The sequence below is a fragment of the Chrysochloris asiatica genome, unplaced genomic scaffold (assembly GCF_000296735.1).
Source record: "Chrysochloris asiatica unplaced genomic scaffold, ChrAsi1.0 scaffold00069, whole genome shotgun sequence".
NCBI lineage: Eukaryota > Metazoa > Chordata > Mammalia > Afrosoricida > Chrysochloridae > Chrysochloris > Chrysochloris asiatica.
The window spans coordinates 15620416-15642103 of record NW_006408587.1 but is presented as its reverse complement, the minus strand read 5'-3'; the positions used below and the strand labels follow the sequence as shown (position 1 = coordinate 15642103).

Genomic DNA, 21688 nt, shown 5'->3' with positions numbered 1-21688 from the left:
AGAGATCATGAAAAAGTTCAATATCATCATTCAGAACTTACTACGCAGCAACAGGAGTCCAGTGAAAAAGAGCAAATTCTATAATTCAGTGACTACAATTTTTTTAATTGAATTACAGGAAAGGGAGTAAGACTGAGCTGGTTACTATTTCTCATTAAAAAATATAGAAAATGGGAGTGAGCTTACAGAAACGTCTCCCTCAATCACGAGAGGTTTTATTTTTCTTTTTATTCAGTTTTGAATCAACTACATCATTTGCTACAGGCTTGGGTGCTGTTTGATTATTTGCTGGTTGGTCACTTCTGATTTTCAGTTTGAAAAACTTAAAATGCTATATTTTCCTCAATAAATAACTTAAACATCTATTTTTAGATTGGAGGGTACAGTGCAGTGAATTATTTAATATATCTGTTCTAGCCACATGCGAAAAGTATCACCAAGCATTCCTCCCACAGCCCTATTTAGCTAGTATCAAAAATTCATTGTAATGGCCATACAGACCTTAAACCCATACTCACAGTTATGGGGTCTATTAGGGATGTTAACTGATTACAATTCAGGACTGCCTCTTCTCAGCCGTGCCCAATGGGCAATGTTTTCGGATTGCTGATAAATGTCCTCAGGACACACCACTCCGCCATAAGCCTCAACCTGAAGGCACTCACTCCCTCTAGCTCCGTGGATCAGCAAACCTTGCTCCCTGAGTTAAGTACCTGGAGGCACCCCACTCTGCAAGCAAGCCTCCTGCTCTAAGTCACTCTGCTTTATTTGCTCTACTCTGTCCTGGTGCTCTGGCGCTGGGTCTTGCAGCTGCTGCTTCTCTGCCACTTGAGTTTAAGATTTTACAATACATTAACTCTGTTAACATCCACAGCTGAATCCCGTCATCCTATCAGTATCTTCTCCCACCTGCTCTTATCCAGACCCAGCAGGAAAAAAGCTGTTTGCTAGGAGTGACAAAGACTAAGGCTACAATTGTTGTTGTTGTTAAGTACTGTCAAGTTAATTCTAACTTACAGTGACCCAGTATAGGGTACCTGAGGAACAGCTGATGGTTTGAATCACCAACCTTGTGGTTCAAACCAACCTTGTATCAGTGCTTATCCTAAAGTACCACACCAGGACTCCTGGGCTAGAATAGACATATTAAATTATTCACTACACTACACCATGCCTTTGTAAGTCTCACCAAATGACTTTTTCCTGATGAGTTAGGATGAGAAGGAGATTAGATCCCTGTATACATATGCTGACAGGAGTTCAATAGAAAGATGAAGCAAATACACAATTATCTATACCTCAAGATGAACTGTGAACACCATAAAAAAGCTGCAGGTTGGGTTGTAGCTATTAGGAAAAAAATGATACTGCCTTAAATCTGAGCTCAGAGGCAGGGAAAAGAAAGCCATTAAGCCTTGAGCAGGGCTCCTCAAAGCATCTGTGAAGGACTCATTTGTGTGTTTAATTCCTGATCTGTTGCCGACCAGTAATTTATAACATACATTAAGAATAAATTCTTGGAAAGATGAAATTTTTAAAAACCAGAAAATGTAGAAAATATAAGCCCAAAGTTTTCACTATTAAACGTAACAGAAATAAAATTACATATCAATAAATTTAGTCAGAGCAAACATAAGAAAATAATTCTAGAAAATGTACAGTTAATCTAGAAAATGTGCTTATAGACAATTGATAATTGCTGTTATACTTGTGGGAGTCCTAGTGTGGCATTGAGGGTTAAGGCAAGGTCAGTTTGAACCATAAGGTCAGTGGTTCAAGCTCACCATCTGCTCCTCAGAAACCCTATACAGAGTCATTATGAGTCAGAACCAACTTGGCACACTTAACAACAAATTATACTTGAGACTTTTTTGTTCTGCAGTTGTAAATAAACAAAGTGATGAGCTAAATAGTAAATCTTAATATTATATGCCTATAGGTACATTCGAATCAATACCACATATACCAATCTTTAAAGTTTTAATATGAAAAATGAGTTTACTTCTGGCTTGTTACATTATTTAATTCTAGATTGACTTGATTACATGCTATTTGTGAGGGATAATGTATATCTTAATAATTTATTTTTATCTTAAAAACAGTATTAGGAAAACCAGACCTACAGAGGTATATTGATGAAAACGAAAGAGATATAAAAACAACTTCAAGTTCAGGATATTCATTTTTAACTTTAAAATACACGAAGCACTGTTGTGTTTTCAAAATGTTATCTTTTCATCAGTAACAAGGCCTAACAAGTTATCCTATAAAATTATAGTCAAGCTTTAATTTATCTTTTGATATAAGGACTGGACTCCTGATCTTCTTTTTTATAGATATTAAAATTCAAAATCTTATGTCAAACTCTTAAAGTACTTGTTAATAACCAGATGTGCTTATCACTTACTTTCTTGATAATTATTTATAAATTATGGGACTGTTTTTCTCTTTCTCAGCAGTATCTGATGACTGAAATTATTAACAGGTCACATTCTGAAGTCAGACTGCTTACATTAAAATCTCAACTTGGCCACTTTTTACCTTTATATCTTTGGGCAGGTTACTTTTTCGTTTGTGCCTCAATTTCCTCACCAACCACATGTAAATTAAGAAGACTGCTTACCTATTAGAGATGTCATGATTACTACATGAGAAAAAAAATATGTAAAACTCTTAAAACAGTGGTTATCCCACAATACAAGCTTAGGAAACATTAGTGTTGTTTCTGTTGTTTGAGAACCTCTCAATTTTGCAGCAAACAGCTCTGCATTGGAGCGCCTACTACAATAACCCTGAGCACGTGAAACTACTTATCAAACATGATTCCAACATTGGGATTCCTGATGTTGAAGGCAAGATTCCACTTCACTGGGCAGCCAACCATAAAGACCCCAGTGCTGTTCATACAGTGAGATGCATTCTGGTGAGTTACACTTCCATGGTTTTTGTTTTCTTAATTTCTTATGATGAAATATTCAATATATACAAAAACACGTGTATGACATGCACGCAAACTATGAAGCAAAGGAATGTAACAAGAAATAGAACATTTTTAATACCATTGTTTAAGACCTCATAGAAAAGTTTTATGTGCCAATTCTCAAGTGCATTCTTTCGTCTATGCCATACCCACTTCTGTCTCCCATCAATTACTATCCTGAATGTATATCTATCATTCCATGGCTTTGTTTCATATTTGTTTTTATTAAATGGTTACTAGATACAAGTGAATATTTGTAAAATACATATAGGATATAAAGAATAAAGAAGTAACAAATAATTGTGTACTCACCACTGAACTGAAGGACCATTACCTTTGAAGTCCCAAGTTCAGTACCTCCCAGTACCATTCTAGTTACTCCTGTCTCAGCAGCAACCACTATTTCACACTTTGTATTTATCATGCCACTGATTTGTATAATACTTAACCACATTTTTTAAAAGTGTTTTTATAATACTTAAAGGCTTTTAAAAATTATATACATGGTATTGTTTTTTGTTTTTTTTTTAGCATCTTGTTTTTCTTGTTTAAATTACTCTGGTGATTTTATCTATGTTGCCATTGATAGCTACAACATATTACTATTTACTGCTATGTGGATAGAATAAAACTTCCAGTACCTTCATATGCTGATATGGCACAAGTTCATTTTTTGATGTGTCCCATCAGCAAATGAGAAGAAACAGCTACAAACATCCACTAATAAATAATCAGAACATGGAATATACAAAGTATGAATCTAGGAAATTGGAGGTCAGCAAAAAGGAAATGGAATGCTTAAAGATCAATATTCTAGGCATTAGTGGTATTTTGAATAAGACAACCATATAGTTTACTATGCTGGGAATGACATATGGAAAAGGAAAGGTATCATAATCATTGTCAAAAAGAACATTTCAAGATCTATCCTGAAATACAATGCTGTCAGTGATAGGATAACATCCATATGCCTACAAGGAGTAGTGCTACAGAATAAGCAATGGACTGCTAACTGCAAGGTCAATGATTCAAACCTACCAGCTGCTCCTTGGAAACCCTATGCAGGGATGCTATGAGAAGGAGCCTACTCAAACGCACTTAACAACAACAGGAAAGACTAGTTAATCCAACTATTTGAATTTATGTACCAACTGTTAATGCCAAAGATGAAGAAAATGAAGAATTTTACCATAGCTTCTGCAGTCTGAAAATGATCACACATTCTGTCAAGATGCATTGACAATTACTGATGTTTGCAATGTGGAAGTTGGAAACAAGAAGGGTTGGCAGTTGGAAAATATGACTTTGGTCATGGAAATAATGCCAGAGATTATATGATAGAATTTTGCAAGATCAATGACTTAGTCATTGAAAATACCTATTTTCAACTTGAACAACAGAAACTATACAGGTGGACTTCACTGAATGTAATACACAGAAATGAAATTAACTACATCTGTGGATAGAGATGATGGAGTCACTGTACCAGATTGATCAACATTCATCCATTTCAGGAAATAGCATATGATTAAGAACAGATGGTACTGAAGGAAGAGGTCCAAGCTGCACTGAAGGCATTGGACAAAAAAAAAAACAAGGCTTCAGGAATTGATGGAATACCAACTGAGATGTTTCAACAATTGAATGCAGTGCTGGAGGTGCCGAGAAATTTGGAAGACAGTTATGTGGCCAACTGACTGAAAGAGATCCATATTTCTGCTCGTTCCAAAGAAAAGTGGTCCAGCAGAATGTGGAAATTATCAAATAGTGTCACTCATACCACATTCAAGTAAAATTTTGCTGAAGATGATGCATAATTAGTTGCAGTAGTACATCAACAAGAAATTGCCAGAAATTCAAGCCTGATTCAGAAGAGGACATGAAACAAAGTTGTTGTTGTCAGATGGACCTTGGCTGAAAGCAGAAAGGACCAGAAATATGTTTACCTGTGTTTTATTGGCTACACAAAAACATTTATGTGGATCATGACAAGCTATTCACAATATTGCAGAGAATGGGTATTCCAGAACACTTAATTGTGCTCATGTAGAACCTGTTCATCAAACAGAACAAGGAAATACTGTGTGATTTAAAATCAGGAAAGATGTGTATAAGGATTGTATGCTTTCAACGTACACATATTCAATCTGTATGCTAAGCAGATAATCCAAGAAGCTAGACTATATTAAGAAGAATGGCAGCATCAGGATTGGAAGAAGGTATATTAACAACCTGCAATATGCAGATGCCATAACCTTGTTTGCTGACAGTTAAGAGAGCTTGAAGCACTTACTGATGACAATCAAAGTATTCTATACTGCAATATTCAATATGAATTACACCTCAACATAAAGAAAACAAAAATCCTCACAACTTTCATGTGATATTAATGATACTGTCTGGTGATTTCCACTTTCCATTGGGTCACCTCTCTTTGGAAGGGGCACAAATATGGATCTCTTCTAATCAGTTGGCTAGGTCACTGTCTTCCAAATTTCTTGGCATAGTTGCAGTAATTCCCTTACCTTTACTTCCTCAAAGACATTTTCTGGCTCTGCATCTTGGGTCATTTGTTTGAACCACTCTCTCTCTCTTCTTTGTCTGTTGTGTTGTTGTATTTGTATTCAATTGATGATTGTATGTTGATATGTTCTTGGGCTTTCACCAACTATCTTCTACAGAATGGAAGCTTGTACACCGTTTTCCATTCGCTGTTCATGCAGCTCTGTTTAGGGTGAGTTTGGATAGCGTCGGCTGATGTCTGTCATTGACCAGGTGGTATAGGAATGAGTATTGGCTCTTGTCCATTGAAGCTGCAGAGGGGACAGTTGTGATTGAGCTGTATTGGCATGGTTGTTCTCTCATGTAAGGTGGGACAAGAGGAGAAAATACTCACAGGAAAAAACCAGGACAAATAAACCAGCAGACAACAGGGAAGACAGCATATAGTAATGGAGGAGCGGGGGGTGGGGTGGGGGGAAACAACTGGCAGCAAGAAGGAAAAAAATGAAATGACTAAAAAGAAAAAAAGAGAAACAGTAAAGTGGAGCTGTTCAAGAGAAAAATAAGAGAATATAAAAGGAAGAGAAAAAAAACACTAAAAAAATAGAAGATGAAAAGAGAGACTAGAGAAAAATTAAGAGGAAAAAAATGAAGAGGGTAGAAATGAGAAACAGAAGAAAAGACAAAAGCAGAGATAGAAAGGATGAAAATCAAGGAGAAGGAAGAATAAGAAAACTAAAGCAACAAAACAATGAAAGGAAAAATAAAAAATGAGACCTAGAGAGGAGAAAATTCTAGCCAAGAAACTACAAGGTGGGTGGAGGAGCGATGTGACAGCTGAGATCCCAGCCCTAGATGGAGTTCCCGTAGGCCTAGTTGTTATCTATGTTCAGGACACCTAATCTGGAAGTAGTTCGTGGAGGCCTTGCAGGTTGCTAGTTTCAGGTCTGTCAGAACCAGAGGGCATGTGTCTGATTATGAAGGTTCCTGCTAGTCTAATTCTGACCTGGAGGTTCTGTGGGTTCTGTAGATCTGGAGCAGCCCCAAGGTGGCACAGTGAGTACCCACTCACACTGGTTTAGACCTCAGGCTCAGAACTCCTGGAGAGCAGGGTCTGTACCAGAGGTAGATGAATGTGGGGCCAGTCTCACCACTGTTATCCAGAGGAGTGTGGGAAACAAGAAGGAATCGCACCTTTTTCATCCACGGTGTGAATCTGTGCTGTCAGACTGCCATCTTGGTCTCTCCAAAGCTGCTCACAAAAGGTCAAGACGGCTGCGCCAGCTGTCCATTCACCAGTCAGTCTCCTTGTTTCATCACCCCTGCTCAGCTTCACCTTCCAGGAGGTATTCCATCTACTCTGTTGCCTTTTAGGGTTCCAGGACTGTCCTCTGTGTCTGTTTCATTAGTTCTCCTATATCTTTGCCATAGAAGGTCTCTGTGGCATGTCTGCCTAGTCCACCATCTTGCTGGAAGTCCAAAGAATCTCCTACTGACTTTTAACAGACAAATTAGACTTCAAAAACAATATTTTGTTTATTTTGTTGTTGTTAAATATTGTCAAATTGGTTCGTTTTGTTTGTAGAATAATTATTTTTAATTACATGTCAACTAATTTCTATACTCTGCATTCCTTCTTGAATCTCACCTAGAGTTATTAGCTTACGTCCTGAAATATATTCTTTAGAGTTCCCACTGGTGGTGGTGGCTATGTGCCGTGGAGTCAGTTCCGACTCATAGCGACCCTGTACAGGGTTTCCAAGGCTATAAATTTTTACAGAAGCAGAACGCCTCATCTTTCTCCTGTGGAACAGCTGGTAGTTTCGAACTGCTGACCTTGTGGTTCACAGCTCGATTCGTAACCACTACGCTACCAGAGCTCCTTAGAGCTACCTAGAGTTCCCATTAGTAGAGTTCCATTGATGGCAAATGCTCGCTGTTCTTAATTTGTATTTCAACCTTTGCTCCTGAAAAACCTGCTCCTTTCTTGTTGTTCTTGAGGAGTCTGTTACTACTTTAATTTTCAGTCCTGTATAAGTCATGTTTGTTTTGTTTTGTTTTGTTTTTTTATCTGACTGCTTTAAGACTTTCCTCTTTGGAATTCTACAATTTTACTACAATACTTCTAGGTATGTGTATGTGTGTGTACATGGGTGGGTGAGTGTGTCAAAATTCTCTTTGTGATACATTCTGATTATCGTATCTTAGTTCTGAAAATAATACAATCTTTATCTCTTTAAATATTGCCTTCTTCATTCTTTCTGCTCTTTCCAATTATGCATTTTATCCTCCATTCTGTGTAATATTTCCATCTCCTTGTTGCTCCTGCTATATTCTGTGATTGTGTTTTTCATTGTTTACTTGTACAGTACAAGAATATAGAGGTTTTGTATAGAAAATGACTTATTTTATGGTTACGTTAAATGTAATTGATTGAGGGTTTCATGTCTGTCTGAAGTCTCTGATTCCTTAAAAACAGGATGCTGCTCCTACCGAGTCTTTACTGAACTGGCAAGACTATGAGGGTCGAACACCTCTTCACTTTGCAGTTGCCGATGGGAATGTGACAGTGGTTGATGTCCTGACCTCCTATGAAAGCTGCAATATAACATCTTACGATAACTTATTTAGAACCCCACTTCACTGGGCAGCTTTGCTTGGTGAGTTGAATGCAAATCAAAGGAGAACTGGCTTAAGAAAGTTTCTCAGCTTTCCCTTTCTCTGTTGCCCCTGCATCCTATTCAATTGCTCTAACTTCTCATTGATATGTGGAATTCTTTTATACCTCAATCAATCACTCTGTTATGCTCAAAATTTAGTAATATGAGTTCATCCTCTATTATATATTAGTTTTCATTTCACCCTCATGCCTTAACTTTTCATTTTTATTAAAAACCAATGCATATTCATTGACAAAAAGTAAATGTAAAAAATTGTCTATCATATTCAATGCCTTTATTTTTTGAAAGATGGCATTTTAATTTTATGTTTGTGTTAATTCCTAGATATCTTTTGTTTTCTTTCTTCATATTTTTCTTGTGTCTTTTTACTAAACCTTTTAGTGGCTCACTTTTTTAGATGACTGATTGTATGTAGGATCAATATAGGGTCACTATAGGTGGGAATCGACGCAATAACAATGGTTTGGGTTTGGGAATGTGTCAGACTTTCTTTAGGGGAAAGGCCCAATTTGGGAGTTTTTCCCATTAGTATTAATGTTGGTGGTGGTGGTGGCTGTGTGCTGTGGAGTCAGTTCCGACTCATAGTGACCCTGTATAGGGTTTCCGAGGCTATAAATCTTTATGGGTGCAGAACGCCTCATCTTTCTCCCACAGAACAGCTGGTAGTTTCGAACTGCTGGCCTTAAGGTTTGCAGCCCGACTCGTAACCACTACGCTACCAGAGCTCCTTATTAATGTTGTTAGTCCTTGTTTTATATAATTTTCTCACTCTTTTGTTAAAATGTTTATTTTTATTATTCTGTTCTCTGGGGATTGAGTTTTTTCACTTGATTTTTCCATGTTTCCTTTGTTTTCTGCCTCTTGATATAAGGACTAGGTTTGTTTATTGATGTTGTTATTAATTGCCGTCAAAGTCAATTCTGATTCATAGTGACCATGTACAGGGTTTCCGAGGCTGTAAATCTTTCCAGGAGCAGAAAGCCTTATCTTTCTCCCATAGAGTGGCTGGTGGGCTCAAACCTCTGAACTTATAGTACACAGTCCAGTGCTTGTCCTCTAGAGCCAACATGCTCGCATATTTACTGTAGCAGTTTTAAATTACTTAGTATTGAAAAGGGTGTTTAAACTCTATTAGTGGTCTCAATTTATCAAACAGTTTGTGAAAACTGAGTCAGAGTCCAAAACCTCTGTTGAGTCTTATAAGGGAAAGAAAACCTTTTACCTTTGTTAATATGATCTGGAACCCCTGCGTGGCAAATGGTAAAGCGATTCCCTCCTACCAGACAGGTTAAAGGTTCGATCCCATCAGAGGCTCATTGGAAGACAAACCTAGCAGTCTGCTTCACAGTTTATAAATCCCACGGAGCAGTTCTACTCTGCTCTGCACACCTGGGGTCACTAGAAGCTGGAATCAACTAGATGACCGCTAACAACAACAGCAGTATACTCAGCAATTTCCCACAATTATTACTATATTAGTCTTGGTTGTGAATTACACATTTGGTCTCTTTTGAAAATGATTTTCACATTTGCATTCCATTTTATAATGATTGTTTAGACTTCTTTCAGTGTGAAGTCTCATTCCCTTTTCCTTTTCCTCTGTATTCTGGGAGAGCTTCTCAAATTTGTCTCCACATCACTAAACTGACTTTTTGTTCCATAAATTCTGCTTTCTGTTTGCATGTAGTTATGTAGATTGTGTTTTAATATGTGTGTAGAGTTCTTTCTCTCATCCATATATATTTTTTCTCATCTTCTTTCACTTTCACTATATTCTATTACCCTTTCACTTTCAACCTGTAATCTCCACAGGATATTCTGTTTCTGTTTCATAGAGGCCTTTTCTTTTTACACTAAGTTGAGGATGCCAAACAGTTCCCTGAATTTTTCATCTGGATCCTTCTCTAGATGACTCTCAGAGGTATGCCTTTTTTCTCCATCTTCCTGGTGCTGTCCCATGTGTCTGGTAGTATATTTTCATGTAGCCTTTACTGAACTTTTCTCCTTATTCCTAAAGCAAGATGAGATGTGTTTAGATTAACTATCTGTGATAGATTGCCTTTAATCCTACTTTTATCCATTTGTGTTTGGAGAACTTCATCCCAAATCATCCCAAAGCTGGAGAGCAGGTAAATGAGCTAACTCCCACTCACATTCCTTTTTTTCTGCCTGACTTCCACTCAGCATGTCCTTGCTCTGCCGATGTGGCATTTTCTTTGTTGGATGGTTCCCCCATATGCAGACGCAGTTTAAAATAAACCAAAAGCAAAACCATTGCTGTCTAGCCAATTCCAACTCACAGCAACCTTACAGGAAGTGCAGAATCACCACACAGCTTTTCAAAAGCTGTAAATCTTTATGGAAGCAGATTGCTATGCCGGTCTTTCATCGCTGGTAGAATAGAACCTCTGACTTTCTGTTAACAGCTAAGAACTTAAACAGGGACCCCTACTGAAGCAATGTTGTGTTGTGACGTGCCGTGGAGTCAGTTCTAACCTATAGCAACTCTGTATAGGGTTTCCAAGGAGCGACTGGTGAGCTTGACCCACTGACCTTGCAGTTCAAACCGACCTTATAGTCCAGCACATTAACCCACAGTGCCACATCAGGACTCCTGGAGTGTATAAAATTCAAGTTTTCCATATCCACCATTGGAGTTCTGGTGTGGCACCGTGGGTCAATGCGCTGGACAGCAAGGTCGGTTTGAACTATAAGGTCAGAGGTTCAAGTTCACCAGCCACTCCTTGGAAATCCTATACAGGTATGCGTCAGAACTGACTCAGTGGCACTTAACCACAATATACCACGTTTTTCTTAGTTCTTTGATCCTTTGTACAGTTCTTCACTTACGGGCTACATGTCTTCCAAAACCCATTACAATGCCTTGTCCCTACCACCATCTCATCTTTTTTGCCCAGTGGTTTCTGGGATTTGAAATCTCTGCCTAGATTGGATGACAGAGTCTAGATAAGAAAACTCAGAGATAGAAAACATTGTATTATACTTTGCCCACCTTACAGAGCAGCACCTGCATAATAGAAGAGAACAGCTGTGCAATTCTGGTTAGGTGGTCAGTGGAACCTCAAGACTAGGAACAGAGAAGGCAGAGGGCCTGCTTTACTCTCCTTTTGGCAGGTAGTAAATGTAAAGTCAGAGTATGCAATGAGTAGATACCTAATACAGGGTGGTTAGTTTTTAATCTGACAATTATAATTAATGTCATTTCCTTCCTGATTGAGGCATCAAGTTTTCAGTAGTATAAATTTTAACCTTTGTTCTGTAATCATAGCATTTTAGAGAGAAAGTAGAAGAGGCTGCACTGGGGGTTGCTACTCAGAAACCATTTTGAATAATGTAGTATGTGCTAGTGATTGTTCTAAACTCTTTCTTTAAGATTTTAAGTGTATGAACTTCTTTTGTACGGTCTGCCTACCCAGTTGTATATGCTTGCAGGTCACGCACAGATTGTCCATCTCCTTTTAGAAAGAAACAAGTCTGGAACCATTCCATCTGACAGCCAAGGAGCAACGCCCTTGCACTATGCAGCCCAGAGTAATTTTGCAGTAAGTAAAGTGTATGAGGGGTCCTTGTGGGGCGCTGTAGGTTAATGCACTGGACTGCAAGGTTGGCTGGAACCACAGGGTCGGTGGTTCAAACTCACCAGCCATTCCTTGGAAATTCTATACAGGGTTGCTATGAGTTGGAACCAATTCGAAGGCACTTTAACAACAAAATGTACGGTTATCTTTTTTCTTAGTTTTTTTTCACCTTGATACAATTATAGATTCATATTAAGATGTCAGAAATAATTCAGAGAATTCCTACGTACCCTTCAGTCATGGTGGTATTGGTGGTAGTTGTGTGTTGTGGATTTGGTTCCCACTCATAGTGACCGTGTATAGGGTCCAGAACTCCTACCCTCAGTAGTAGCATCTTGTAAAACTGTAGTACAGAATCACAAGGGGAAATTGGCATTATTTAATATTTGGCCTTATTTAATAAATTGCATCTGTTTTACACACACTCATGTGTGTCTGTGTAGCAGTTACCTTTTAACAGTTGTTCAGACCATTAACTAACTGCAGTGCAAGTGATAGGCTGAGTTTTTGTAAAGGTCTTAGTTATGTGAATTTGATACAGTTCTTATGTCTTATGTTAAAGTTTGGTGTAACAGTTTGCTTTACCTAGTCTGCTTTATTTTTTTTTACTTTTATAGGACTAAAGGTATCTTGGAATCCTAGTGTGGTGCTGTAGGATCAGCAGTAGACTGCGGACCACAAGGTTGGCAGTTTATAGCTGCTTGCAGCTGTAAGAACTTGCACAAGTTTCTTACCCTCACCAAGTCTTAGCTTCTTCATACATAAAATAAAGATACCCTCCTTCTGGATTATTGAGGGATTAGCGGAAATTTATAACAAGTGCCTGTTACATGCCATGGCAGAAAGCAAGAACTCAAGAAATAGCATGTATTCTTGGTATGATTAGCCCTTGTAATTGCCTGTATTACACATCTGAGAGTGCAAAAATATGAATTACTGACATTTATTAGATATTGAGTGTTTTTAATAATTCTCTCCTTACAGCTGTTTGTAGTTTACTTTTTCATCATTATGTCATGCAATCCACCCAGCAACATGATAGTGTCTAGGCTGATTCAGCTTTATAAATGACTACCAAGAGCCAATAGGAAGCCCTAATGGCACAGTAGTTATGCCTCACCTGCTTAAGGAAAGGTTGGCACTTCTGTAAAGATTTAAAACCCACTGCTGTGGAGTCGATTCCTACTTCTAAGAATAGGACTGCTCTAGAGTGTTTCCAAGGCTGGCAGAAGGATACTGCCACATCTTCTTCCTAGAGTGGCTGGTGAGTTTGAACCGCTCCCTTTCCAGTTAGCAGCTGAATACTTAACCACTATGCTACCAAGGCTCCTGCCTGAGAGATTACTGTCTTGGAAACCCTATGGGGCAGTTCTCTTCTCCTCTAATGGGTTGCTATGAGTCAGAATCAACTTGATGGCAATGGGATTTTTATCAAAACCAGACACACAGTTGATTTTGTCACCTTCTACATGGTGTGCAAACACCTTGATTTTACTAAATTATAATAATTTATGACACATATATTGTTATATATAGCATAAGGAGCTCTGGTAGCATACTGGGTCAGGCTGCTAACTGAAAGGTCAGCAGTTTGAAACTACCAGCCACTTCATAGGAGAAAGATGAGGCTTTCTGTTCCTGTAAAGATTGACAGCCTCAGAAACCCTATGCAGGGTTACTAGGAGTTAGAACCGACTCCACGGCACCACCATCATTATATATAGTATAGTATCATCCCCACTTCCTGACTTCCCCAAACATACAATTGATAGTTAAAATAGCTTACATCCCACCCTTCTTTTTTGTGGTACCCAGAACAACTATGACTCTATAGTCCTTCCTCCTTCACAGACCCCCAAAAAGTTACTCTATGTAACAACTAAAGCTCTGGTAAGCTCTTATCTTCTATTATCTTTCAAGATTTAAAAAACAAACAAACAAAATAGTATTTTGAAGATCTCTCTCTTATAAGTAGGTAAGAAATTCCTCTGATCCAATCTAATCAATATGGGAATCAGAACACAATCCATAGTTCAACACAAGCCTGTGAGGTAGTCCATGCTATGCCCTGTTTTCAGATGAAAAACCTGAGGTTTCAAGAGATAAATGACTTATCTAAAATCTTGAAGCCAAGTTCTAGGTCTTAAACCCAATTTTAGACTCTAAAATTAACATGTATAGATACCAGTGATTACGTAATAGAAGTGAAAAAGAATGGCAGAACATTATGGATGTTTATTCAAAGAATTATGTGGCAATTCCATAGTTAATTTTTAATAATTGTCCAGATTTTCTAAACTCATCATTCCGAGCACCTTCATTTTCTTGGGTCCTCTTCACCCAATGTAATGCAGAAATCATGGGACAATCTCTTTGATATCCCATGCAAGTAAAGTTTTACTAAAGGTAATAACAGGAATGGCTGCAAGCATACATTGACAGAGAACTTCGAAGTTCAAGCTGGATTCAGAAGAGGACGTGGAACGAGGATATCAGTGCTGATGTCTGATGGATCTTGGCTGGAAGCAGAGAATATCAGAAAGATGTTTACCTGTGCTTTACTGACTACGCAAAGGCTTTCAATTGTGTGGATCATGACAAGCTATGGACAACATTGTGAAGTATGAGTATTCCGGAACACTTAATTGTGCTCATGAGGAATCTGTACCTGGACAAGAGGCAGTTTTTCAAACAGAACATGGGAACACTGAATGGTTTAAAATATAAAAAGGTGTACAACAAGGTGGTATTCTTTCACCATACTTATTCAACCTGCATAAGCGGGGTTCTATGAAAAAAAACATGGCATCAGGATTGAAGGAAGACTCATTAACAGCCTGTGATATGCAGGTGATACAGCCTTGCTTGCTGAAAGTGAAGAGGACTTGAACATTTACTGATGAAGATAAAAGAGCACAGCCTTCAGTATGAATTATATCTCAATGTAAAGAAAACAAAAATGCTCACCACTGGATCAATAAATAACATTCTTATCAACAGGGAAAAGATTGCAGTTGTCAAGGACTTCATTCTTCTTGGATCATGAATTAACATTCATGGAAGCAGCAGTCAAAAAATCAAATGACGTATTGCATTGCACAAATCTCTGCACAAGACCTTTTTAAAGTGTTGAAGAGCAAAAATGTCAGCTTGAGGAATAAGGTGCACCTGACCCAAGCCATGGTATTTTCAATAACTTCATATGCATGCAAAAGCTGGACGGTGAATAAAGAAGACTGTAGAAGAATTTATTCTTTTGATTTATGGTGTTGGAGGAGAATATTGAAAGTGCCAAGGACTTCCAAAAGAACCAATAGATCCATTTTGGAAGAAGTGCAGCCATAGTGCTCCTTGGAGGCCAAGATGGCTACACTTCATCACTCATACTTTGGACATACTTTGGACACATTACCAGTCTCTGGAGAAGGATATCTTGGTTGGTAAGCTGGAGGGTCAGAGAAGAAGAGGAAGACCCCCAATGAGATCGATTGGCCAGGTGGCAGCATCGATGGGCTCAAGCGTGGCAACAGTAGTGAGGTTGGCCCAGGATTGGGCAGTGTTTTGTTCTGCTGTGCATAAGGTCGCTATGAGTTGGTACTGCCTTGATGGCACCTAACAACAATAACAACAGCTTCACTCATAAGAGGTTGTAACTCTCTTTTTAAAACACACACATAAAGAAAAAAAAAAAAAATCCAACTCTGCAAACATTCACTAGTAAAATATCATAATAAGAAAAGAAAAAAAAAAAAACACAAAAAATCACCAACATTTATTTTTTTATTTATGTGTCTAATGAGCATATACATTAGACCCCAGGGGCACTAAATTATAATAGTTCAGTAATTCAACAGATTGCTTTAAAATTAGAAAGCAGTGTATGATACAATCAGAGAATTCTGTGATCTAGCCCTGGGTTATAATCTTATAGAAGCCCTGGTATAGAATTGTAAGATAAGCAATGGCAGTTCAAACCCACCAGCACCTCTGCGGGAGAAAGATATACAGCCTTAGTGATCCAACACAGGGTCCCTATGAATCAGAATTGACTCTCTGACAGTGAATTTGTTGAAGGGTTTTTGGGTTTATATTCTATCTGCCACCAGCATTTGTGTGACCTAGAATTTAAATTTCCCAATCTATGACATGAGGGACTGGATTAGATGAGCCTTTGGATTTCTTTTTGCTTTAATATATAGAGAGCCAACATTTTGTACATTTTTAACCAGTTTACAGCTTCCAAAAAATTGTTTTTCCTGAAACTATTCTACTTCCACTCAAACAAGAGTTTATACTATCTTCCTAAATGTTCTTAAGACTTTGAGGAAAGAGACAAAAAAACTTTTTAATTGTAAATGTTCCCTATTATAATGAAGTCAGGCCCTATTACTACTATTAAATGGTCCTAATAGTACAGTTATATGGGGGAGGGACCTATGAATATCAGAATTGCTGAATAAATATTTGCTAAAGTGAATTGAACACTGTATTTCTGCATAATGTACTGCATTTCTTATTCAATAAATGCATTACCCATTTTTTAAATTGTAGTAACAAAACACACAGTGAAAGGATATATTTACTTTTGCAGCAAGCATGTGTGTATCTATGGGTTTCTACATGCAAAATGCTCAAGAAAACCTACATTTTAATGTTGGTCATGACACTAAATATTTCTGAGTACTTTTAAATACTGTCACTTCATATCTCTAACAGGGACGTTATAAGGTTTTCAACCTGGTTGAGGATGATCATTCTCAATTATAATGATGTTGATTGAAGGAGTTAGGTTATGTTTTGAAGTTCTGTGGAAACTCAAATTGTTATATAAGGACAGAGGATTACTATTTTCAGTATTTAATAGTTCTTTTCTACTTAAGCTATTATTTTGTTATTTAAAAAAACTTTCATTTGATTCAAATACAGGAAGAAAATACTTTGCTTCTAAGTGGCAATAACATAAACATGGCTTTGTTAACAATTTTTTGTCTCAATTGTTTAAATGAGTCTTTCTTACAGGAAACAGTTAAAGTATTTTTAAAACATCCTTCAGTGAAAGATGATTCAGATCTTGAAGGAAGAACATCATTTATGTGGGCTGCTGGGAAAGGCAGTGATGATGTCCTTCGGACTATGCTGACTTTAAAATCGGACATTGATATTAACATGGCAGACAAATATGGTGGCACAGGTAAGAATTGGTAGGCATATTCAATTTGTTGTTGTTTATATTGCAAAATGAGATGGTGCTCTAAAACTTGTAAAACTAATAACTTGAAATCCTTGTTCCTGATCTAATACTGTTTGATTTTCTTCTTGACTTTATAAGTTTAAGTTCCAGGTTCACTCCAAAGGCTTTATCTCTTTCAAGTATTACAGCTAAAATAAACACATACTTTCACCTAGAGAATGGTGGTATTGGTTTAAAACTTAAACATAATTATGAGAACCCTTATGATCATTTATCTGTGTAAGAAGTATAAATCTATACTTTAAAACAATGCATATTTAGTAGTATTTTGTTTTCAGAAATGTGTAAGCATATTTTAAATGTTTATAGCTGTCTAAGTGTGTCCTCACCAGTCACATTCACTATACTCTGTAGTCAGATGTCAGATCTGAACAGCGCAAACTCATCCCAACTGCCTGGTCTTAGAAATAACTCCCCATGGCTCTAGAAGATTCAAAGTTACAAGTCAACTTTGCATCCACAATGTTTACTAGATGCTTTGTTCTATCTCTGTTTCTAATTAAAGGGACCTGTCTTAGGATGGGTGCTTGAGTGAAGCACATATAAGCCAGTGAAACTTATATGTTGTTATTGTTAAGTGCCATCGAGTTGGTTCCGACTCGCAGCAACCCTGTATAGGTTTTCTGAGGAGTGGCTGGTGAGTTCAAACTGCTGACCTTTCAGTTCAAACCGACCTTGTGGTCCAATGCTTATCCAACAAGAGAAATTTACATCAAGGAAATGGCTCACACAGTTGTAGGGGTGACAGAGTCCCAAGTCTGGGTCAGATGAACCAAGATTTTCAAGTCAGACAGCAGGCAGGCAGGCAGGTCCAGCAAGTAAGAAGGCAGGCTGCTGATGAATCCCAGGATCGGCAAGTAGAACAGGCCACTGGCTCAAGTCCAAAGAATCAGAGGTTGGAGGAAGAGCCAGATATAAGATTCTGATCCTGCAGAAAGCAAGCAAGCCTTGCCTGAGTGTCCAGTATATACTGAAAGCTTCCTCAAAGAAGCTTCCCTTCAGTTGATTGGCTGTTCATCGCTGACCTCATCATAGAATTGATTACAGTATATTAGCTCTCATCATGTGGGAGATAACTACATCTCAACTGTTAAACCACTGACAATTCTGGTCCAAGGTGGACACAAAACCTAAATTATCACAAGACTTTTAATTATGTGTAGGTTAATTAGAGAGATACCCACCACTCGCTTGTCAGTTAGTAAGCACAGAGATTCTAAAGCAAATGGAAGAAATGAGGAGATAAAACAGCTGAATCGAAAATTTCAAAAGGCAACTAGAGAAGACAAAGTCAAATATTATAATGAAATGTACAAAGAGCTGGAACTAAAAAACACGCTCAGTATTTCTCAAGTTGAGGGAACTAAAAAAAAAAAATTCAATCCTTAACTGGAAATATTGAAGAATTCTATGGACAAAATATTAAATGATGCAGAAATCAGAAGAAGATGGAAAGAATACACAGAGTCACTGTACCAGAAAGAAATGGTTGATATTCAGTTATTTCAAGAGGTAGCATATGATCAGGAACCAATGATACTGAAGGAAGAATCCCAACGTGCACTGAAGGCATTGGCAAAAAACAAGGCTCCGGGAATTGATGGAATACAAATTGAGATCTTTCAACAAACTGTTGCAGCACTGGAGGCATTCACTGATCTATGCCAAGAAATTTGGAAGATAGTTACCTGGCCAACTGACTGGAAAAGATCCATATCTGTGCCCAGTCTGAAGAAAGGTGACCCAATGGAATGCGAAGATTGTAAGGTTGGTGCAGGACCCGGCAGTGTTTTGTTCTGTTGTACATAAGGTCACTCTGTGAGTCAGTACCAACTAAACAGTACCGAACAACAACAACAAGAGAGATACAAGATTTTTAGCATTCACTGACAAGTTGGAAGTCTCATTGTATTGACTGTGTCTTAAGCCAGAAAGAAAGAGAAAAGTCCCAGAACAATACAATAACAATCAGCAGAATAAAAATTCAGTGATGAGCTTCTCAACTTTTCTTTTCTTTTTAGAAACATACTAGAGCTCCTTGCATCTACCTGTTGTGCTGTCAAAACCATGGATCCAGCACTAGTGGGCAGGAGGAGATTGCTATCCCTAAGAATCTCCCTCCCTATGCCTAGAGCAACACATACTCTAAGTGATTTTTTTTAGAAATGTTTTTAGGTAATAACAGTTTTATGATAAAGGCATTAACTTTCTAAAGTATGCTATTATCAGAGCTTCACAATAGACCTTAAATTTCTTAAGGAGTATAGTACAGATATGTAGACATTGAGTTAGCAAATGGTCACATTTCATTTTTTTTCAAACTTCTATTAGTAAGCAGCCTTGTTTTTAGTTGAGTTTTGTATGTATTTTAATGGAGTCTTAGTGAAGATAATTGCATCCTTTTGACCAAAAGTATCTTTATGATGTGCACCAGGATTAGAGTTCAGACCACAAATCTTACCTGTTTTATTCCCTACAGAATTCCAACTATTAATGTGGAACCCAAGCCACAGTCGGTAGTCCATAAATTCCTAGGAATCTGCATTTGTTTAGGCAGCTTGGATCTATGGATCATCTTTTATGAAAGAGGCACTGTTCTAGGTATTATAGAACCAAAAATCATAGAAGCAACTAGCCCAGACCTCTAGACTATTATTCTGGCAAATTAAACCTAAAGAGTGAAGGATAGTTCTACTGTGTTACATGGTGAGTTGAAAACTGACTCAGCAACACTTATGAACAATAGTGGGGAAACAAAGGCAGAGGGCAGTATAATGTGAAATCACATTACTCTTTAAAAGCCCTTTAGGAAGCCATCTCTCATTTTATTTCTTCAAGGTTGAAATGAATTGCTGTTTCTTAAATTGAGCCTTAAAGAAGTAGCTGGCTTGGAGCATTTGGAGCAATACTGTGTGAAAAATGCACTCAGTGCATCAAGATGCACATATTTTCAGTACCATCCAAGTCCTGAAGAAACCAGGACTGCCTACTGAGTGGCAGGGAGGCAGAATTATTTGCATTATTTAAATAATTTCCTGTGTTATTTTACATCTTGCTTACTTGGAAAGAGGAAAAGATAATAAACAGATAACAGAAGAAGATACCTTTTCACCCCAACAAGAAAACCATGAGATAAAAAAGGAAAAGAGGAAATAAGAAAGCATGACTGATACACATGTGGGAAGGAAAGAAATGCGAAATCTATAAAATGAAAAATAAAGAAACTTGAACATTGCATTTAATCAAATGATGGGGAGGTCAAAAGAGGAAAAGATACATAATTAGAACAATAAAAAGGCAAAATTGTTGTTAAAGAATGCGTCTTTCTTTGCTTCCTTTTTAGCTTTGCATGCTGCTGCCCTTTCTGGCCAGGTCAGCACCGTGAAGTTGTTATTGGAAAATGATGCTCAAGTAGATGCTACCGACGTTATGAAGCATACTCCACTTTTCCGAGCCTGTGAGATGGGACACAAAGAAGTGATTCAGACACTTATTAAAGGTTAGTTATCTCAAGTGTTCCTAATAAGTCACTTTCAGAATGTAAGCATTCTTGTAAGTTCTGTGTCACACCAAGCTGGACACAGCAGAGACCACGGGAATAGGACAGAAGGCTAGCTTTACCATGGACAATTGTTTGATTTGGGGAAAGTTAGTTCTCCTCACTGATCCTCAGTCTCATTCTACATGAAAGGAGATTGGTGCATAACTCAACAACTCATTACTGTTGTTGTTAAGTGCTTTCGGGTCAGTTCCTGTATAGGGTTTCCTAGGAGTGGCTAAAGAGCTTGAACCGTCAACCTTCCAGTTCAAACTGACCTTGCAGTCCAGCGCATTACTCCACAGTACCACCACCAGGACTCCTAACAACTCATAGACTTAGTATAAAAATCGGAAACAGATAATGTATGTGGAAACATCTTACTAACTGTAGTAGATTGTTACTGTTTAGTTTTTACTTCTTTCTTTTATTTTAGACTGTGATAAAGTAGCTTCATCATTTTACCGTTTCTTAAGTGTTTGATTTAGTGGTATTATGTCCACAATGTTGCAGAACTGTCACCATTTATTTCCAAAAAATGTTTCCATCACCCCAAACAGAAACTCCTATTAACAGTACTCCTACTAACAGTACCTAAGGAACTCTGGTAGCGTAGTGGTTACAAATCGGGCTGCGAACCGCAAGGTCAGCAGTTTGAAACTACCAGCTGTTCCATGGGAGAAAGATGAGGCTTTCTGCTCCCATAAAGATTTAAGGCCTCGGAAACCCTGTACAGGGTCGCTGTGAGTTGGAACTGACTCCATGGCACATAACAACAACAACATTAAGTAATAGCTTCCCACTCTCCTGGCCTCCCAGTTTTTGATAATTTGTATTCTACATTCTGCTTGGAATAAATTGCCTGTTGATGTTCGCCCATGTTGTAGTATGTATGCAATTTCATTCCTTTTGATGGCTAAATAATATTCCATTGTGTGTATATACCACATTTTACATAGTCATCTGTTCATGGACATTTGGGGTGTGTCCCCCTTTTGGCTATTGTGAATAATACTGCAATGAACATGGGTGTGCAAATACCTTTTATAAGTCTCTGCTTTCGATTCTTTTGGGTGCATTATACCTAGAAGTGGAATTACTGGATCATATAGTAATTCTATGCTCAACTTTTTGAGA

The 21688-nt window shown here is 37.8% G+C and overlaps 1 protein-coding gene across 1 annotated transcript in view; it reads left to right on the top strand.

Annotated features, from left to right (window-relative positions):
- The window catches only part of INVS (inversin), a 238392-nt gene that overhangs the window by 165874 nt on the left and 50830 nt on the right, over positions 1 to 21688 (top strand). The window contains 5 exon segments of the mRNA XM_006864745.1: positions 2756 to 2923; positions 7962 to 8142; positions 11617 to 11726; positions 16782 to 16953; positions 20357 to 20512. Of these exon segments, the coding sequence (XP_006864807.1) occupies positions 2756 to 2923; positions 7962 to 8142; positions 11617 to 11726; positions 16782 to 16953; positions 20357 to 20512 (787 nt within the window).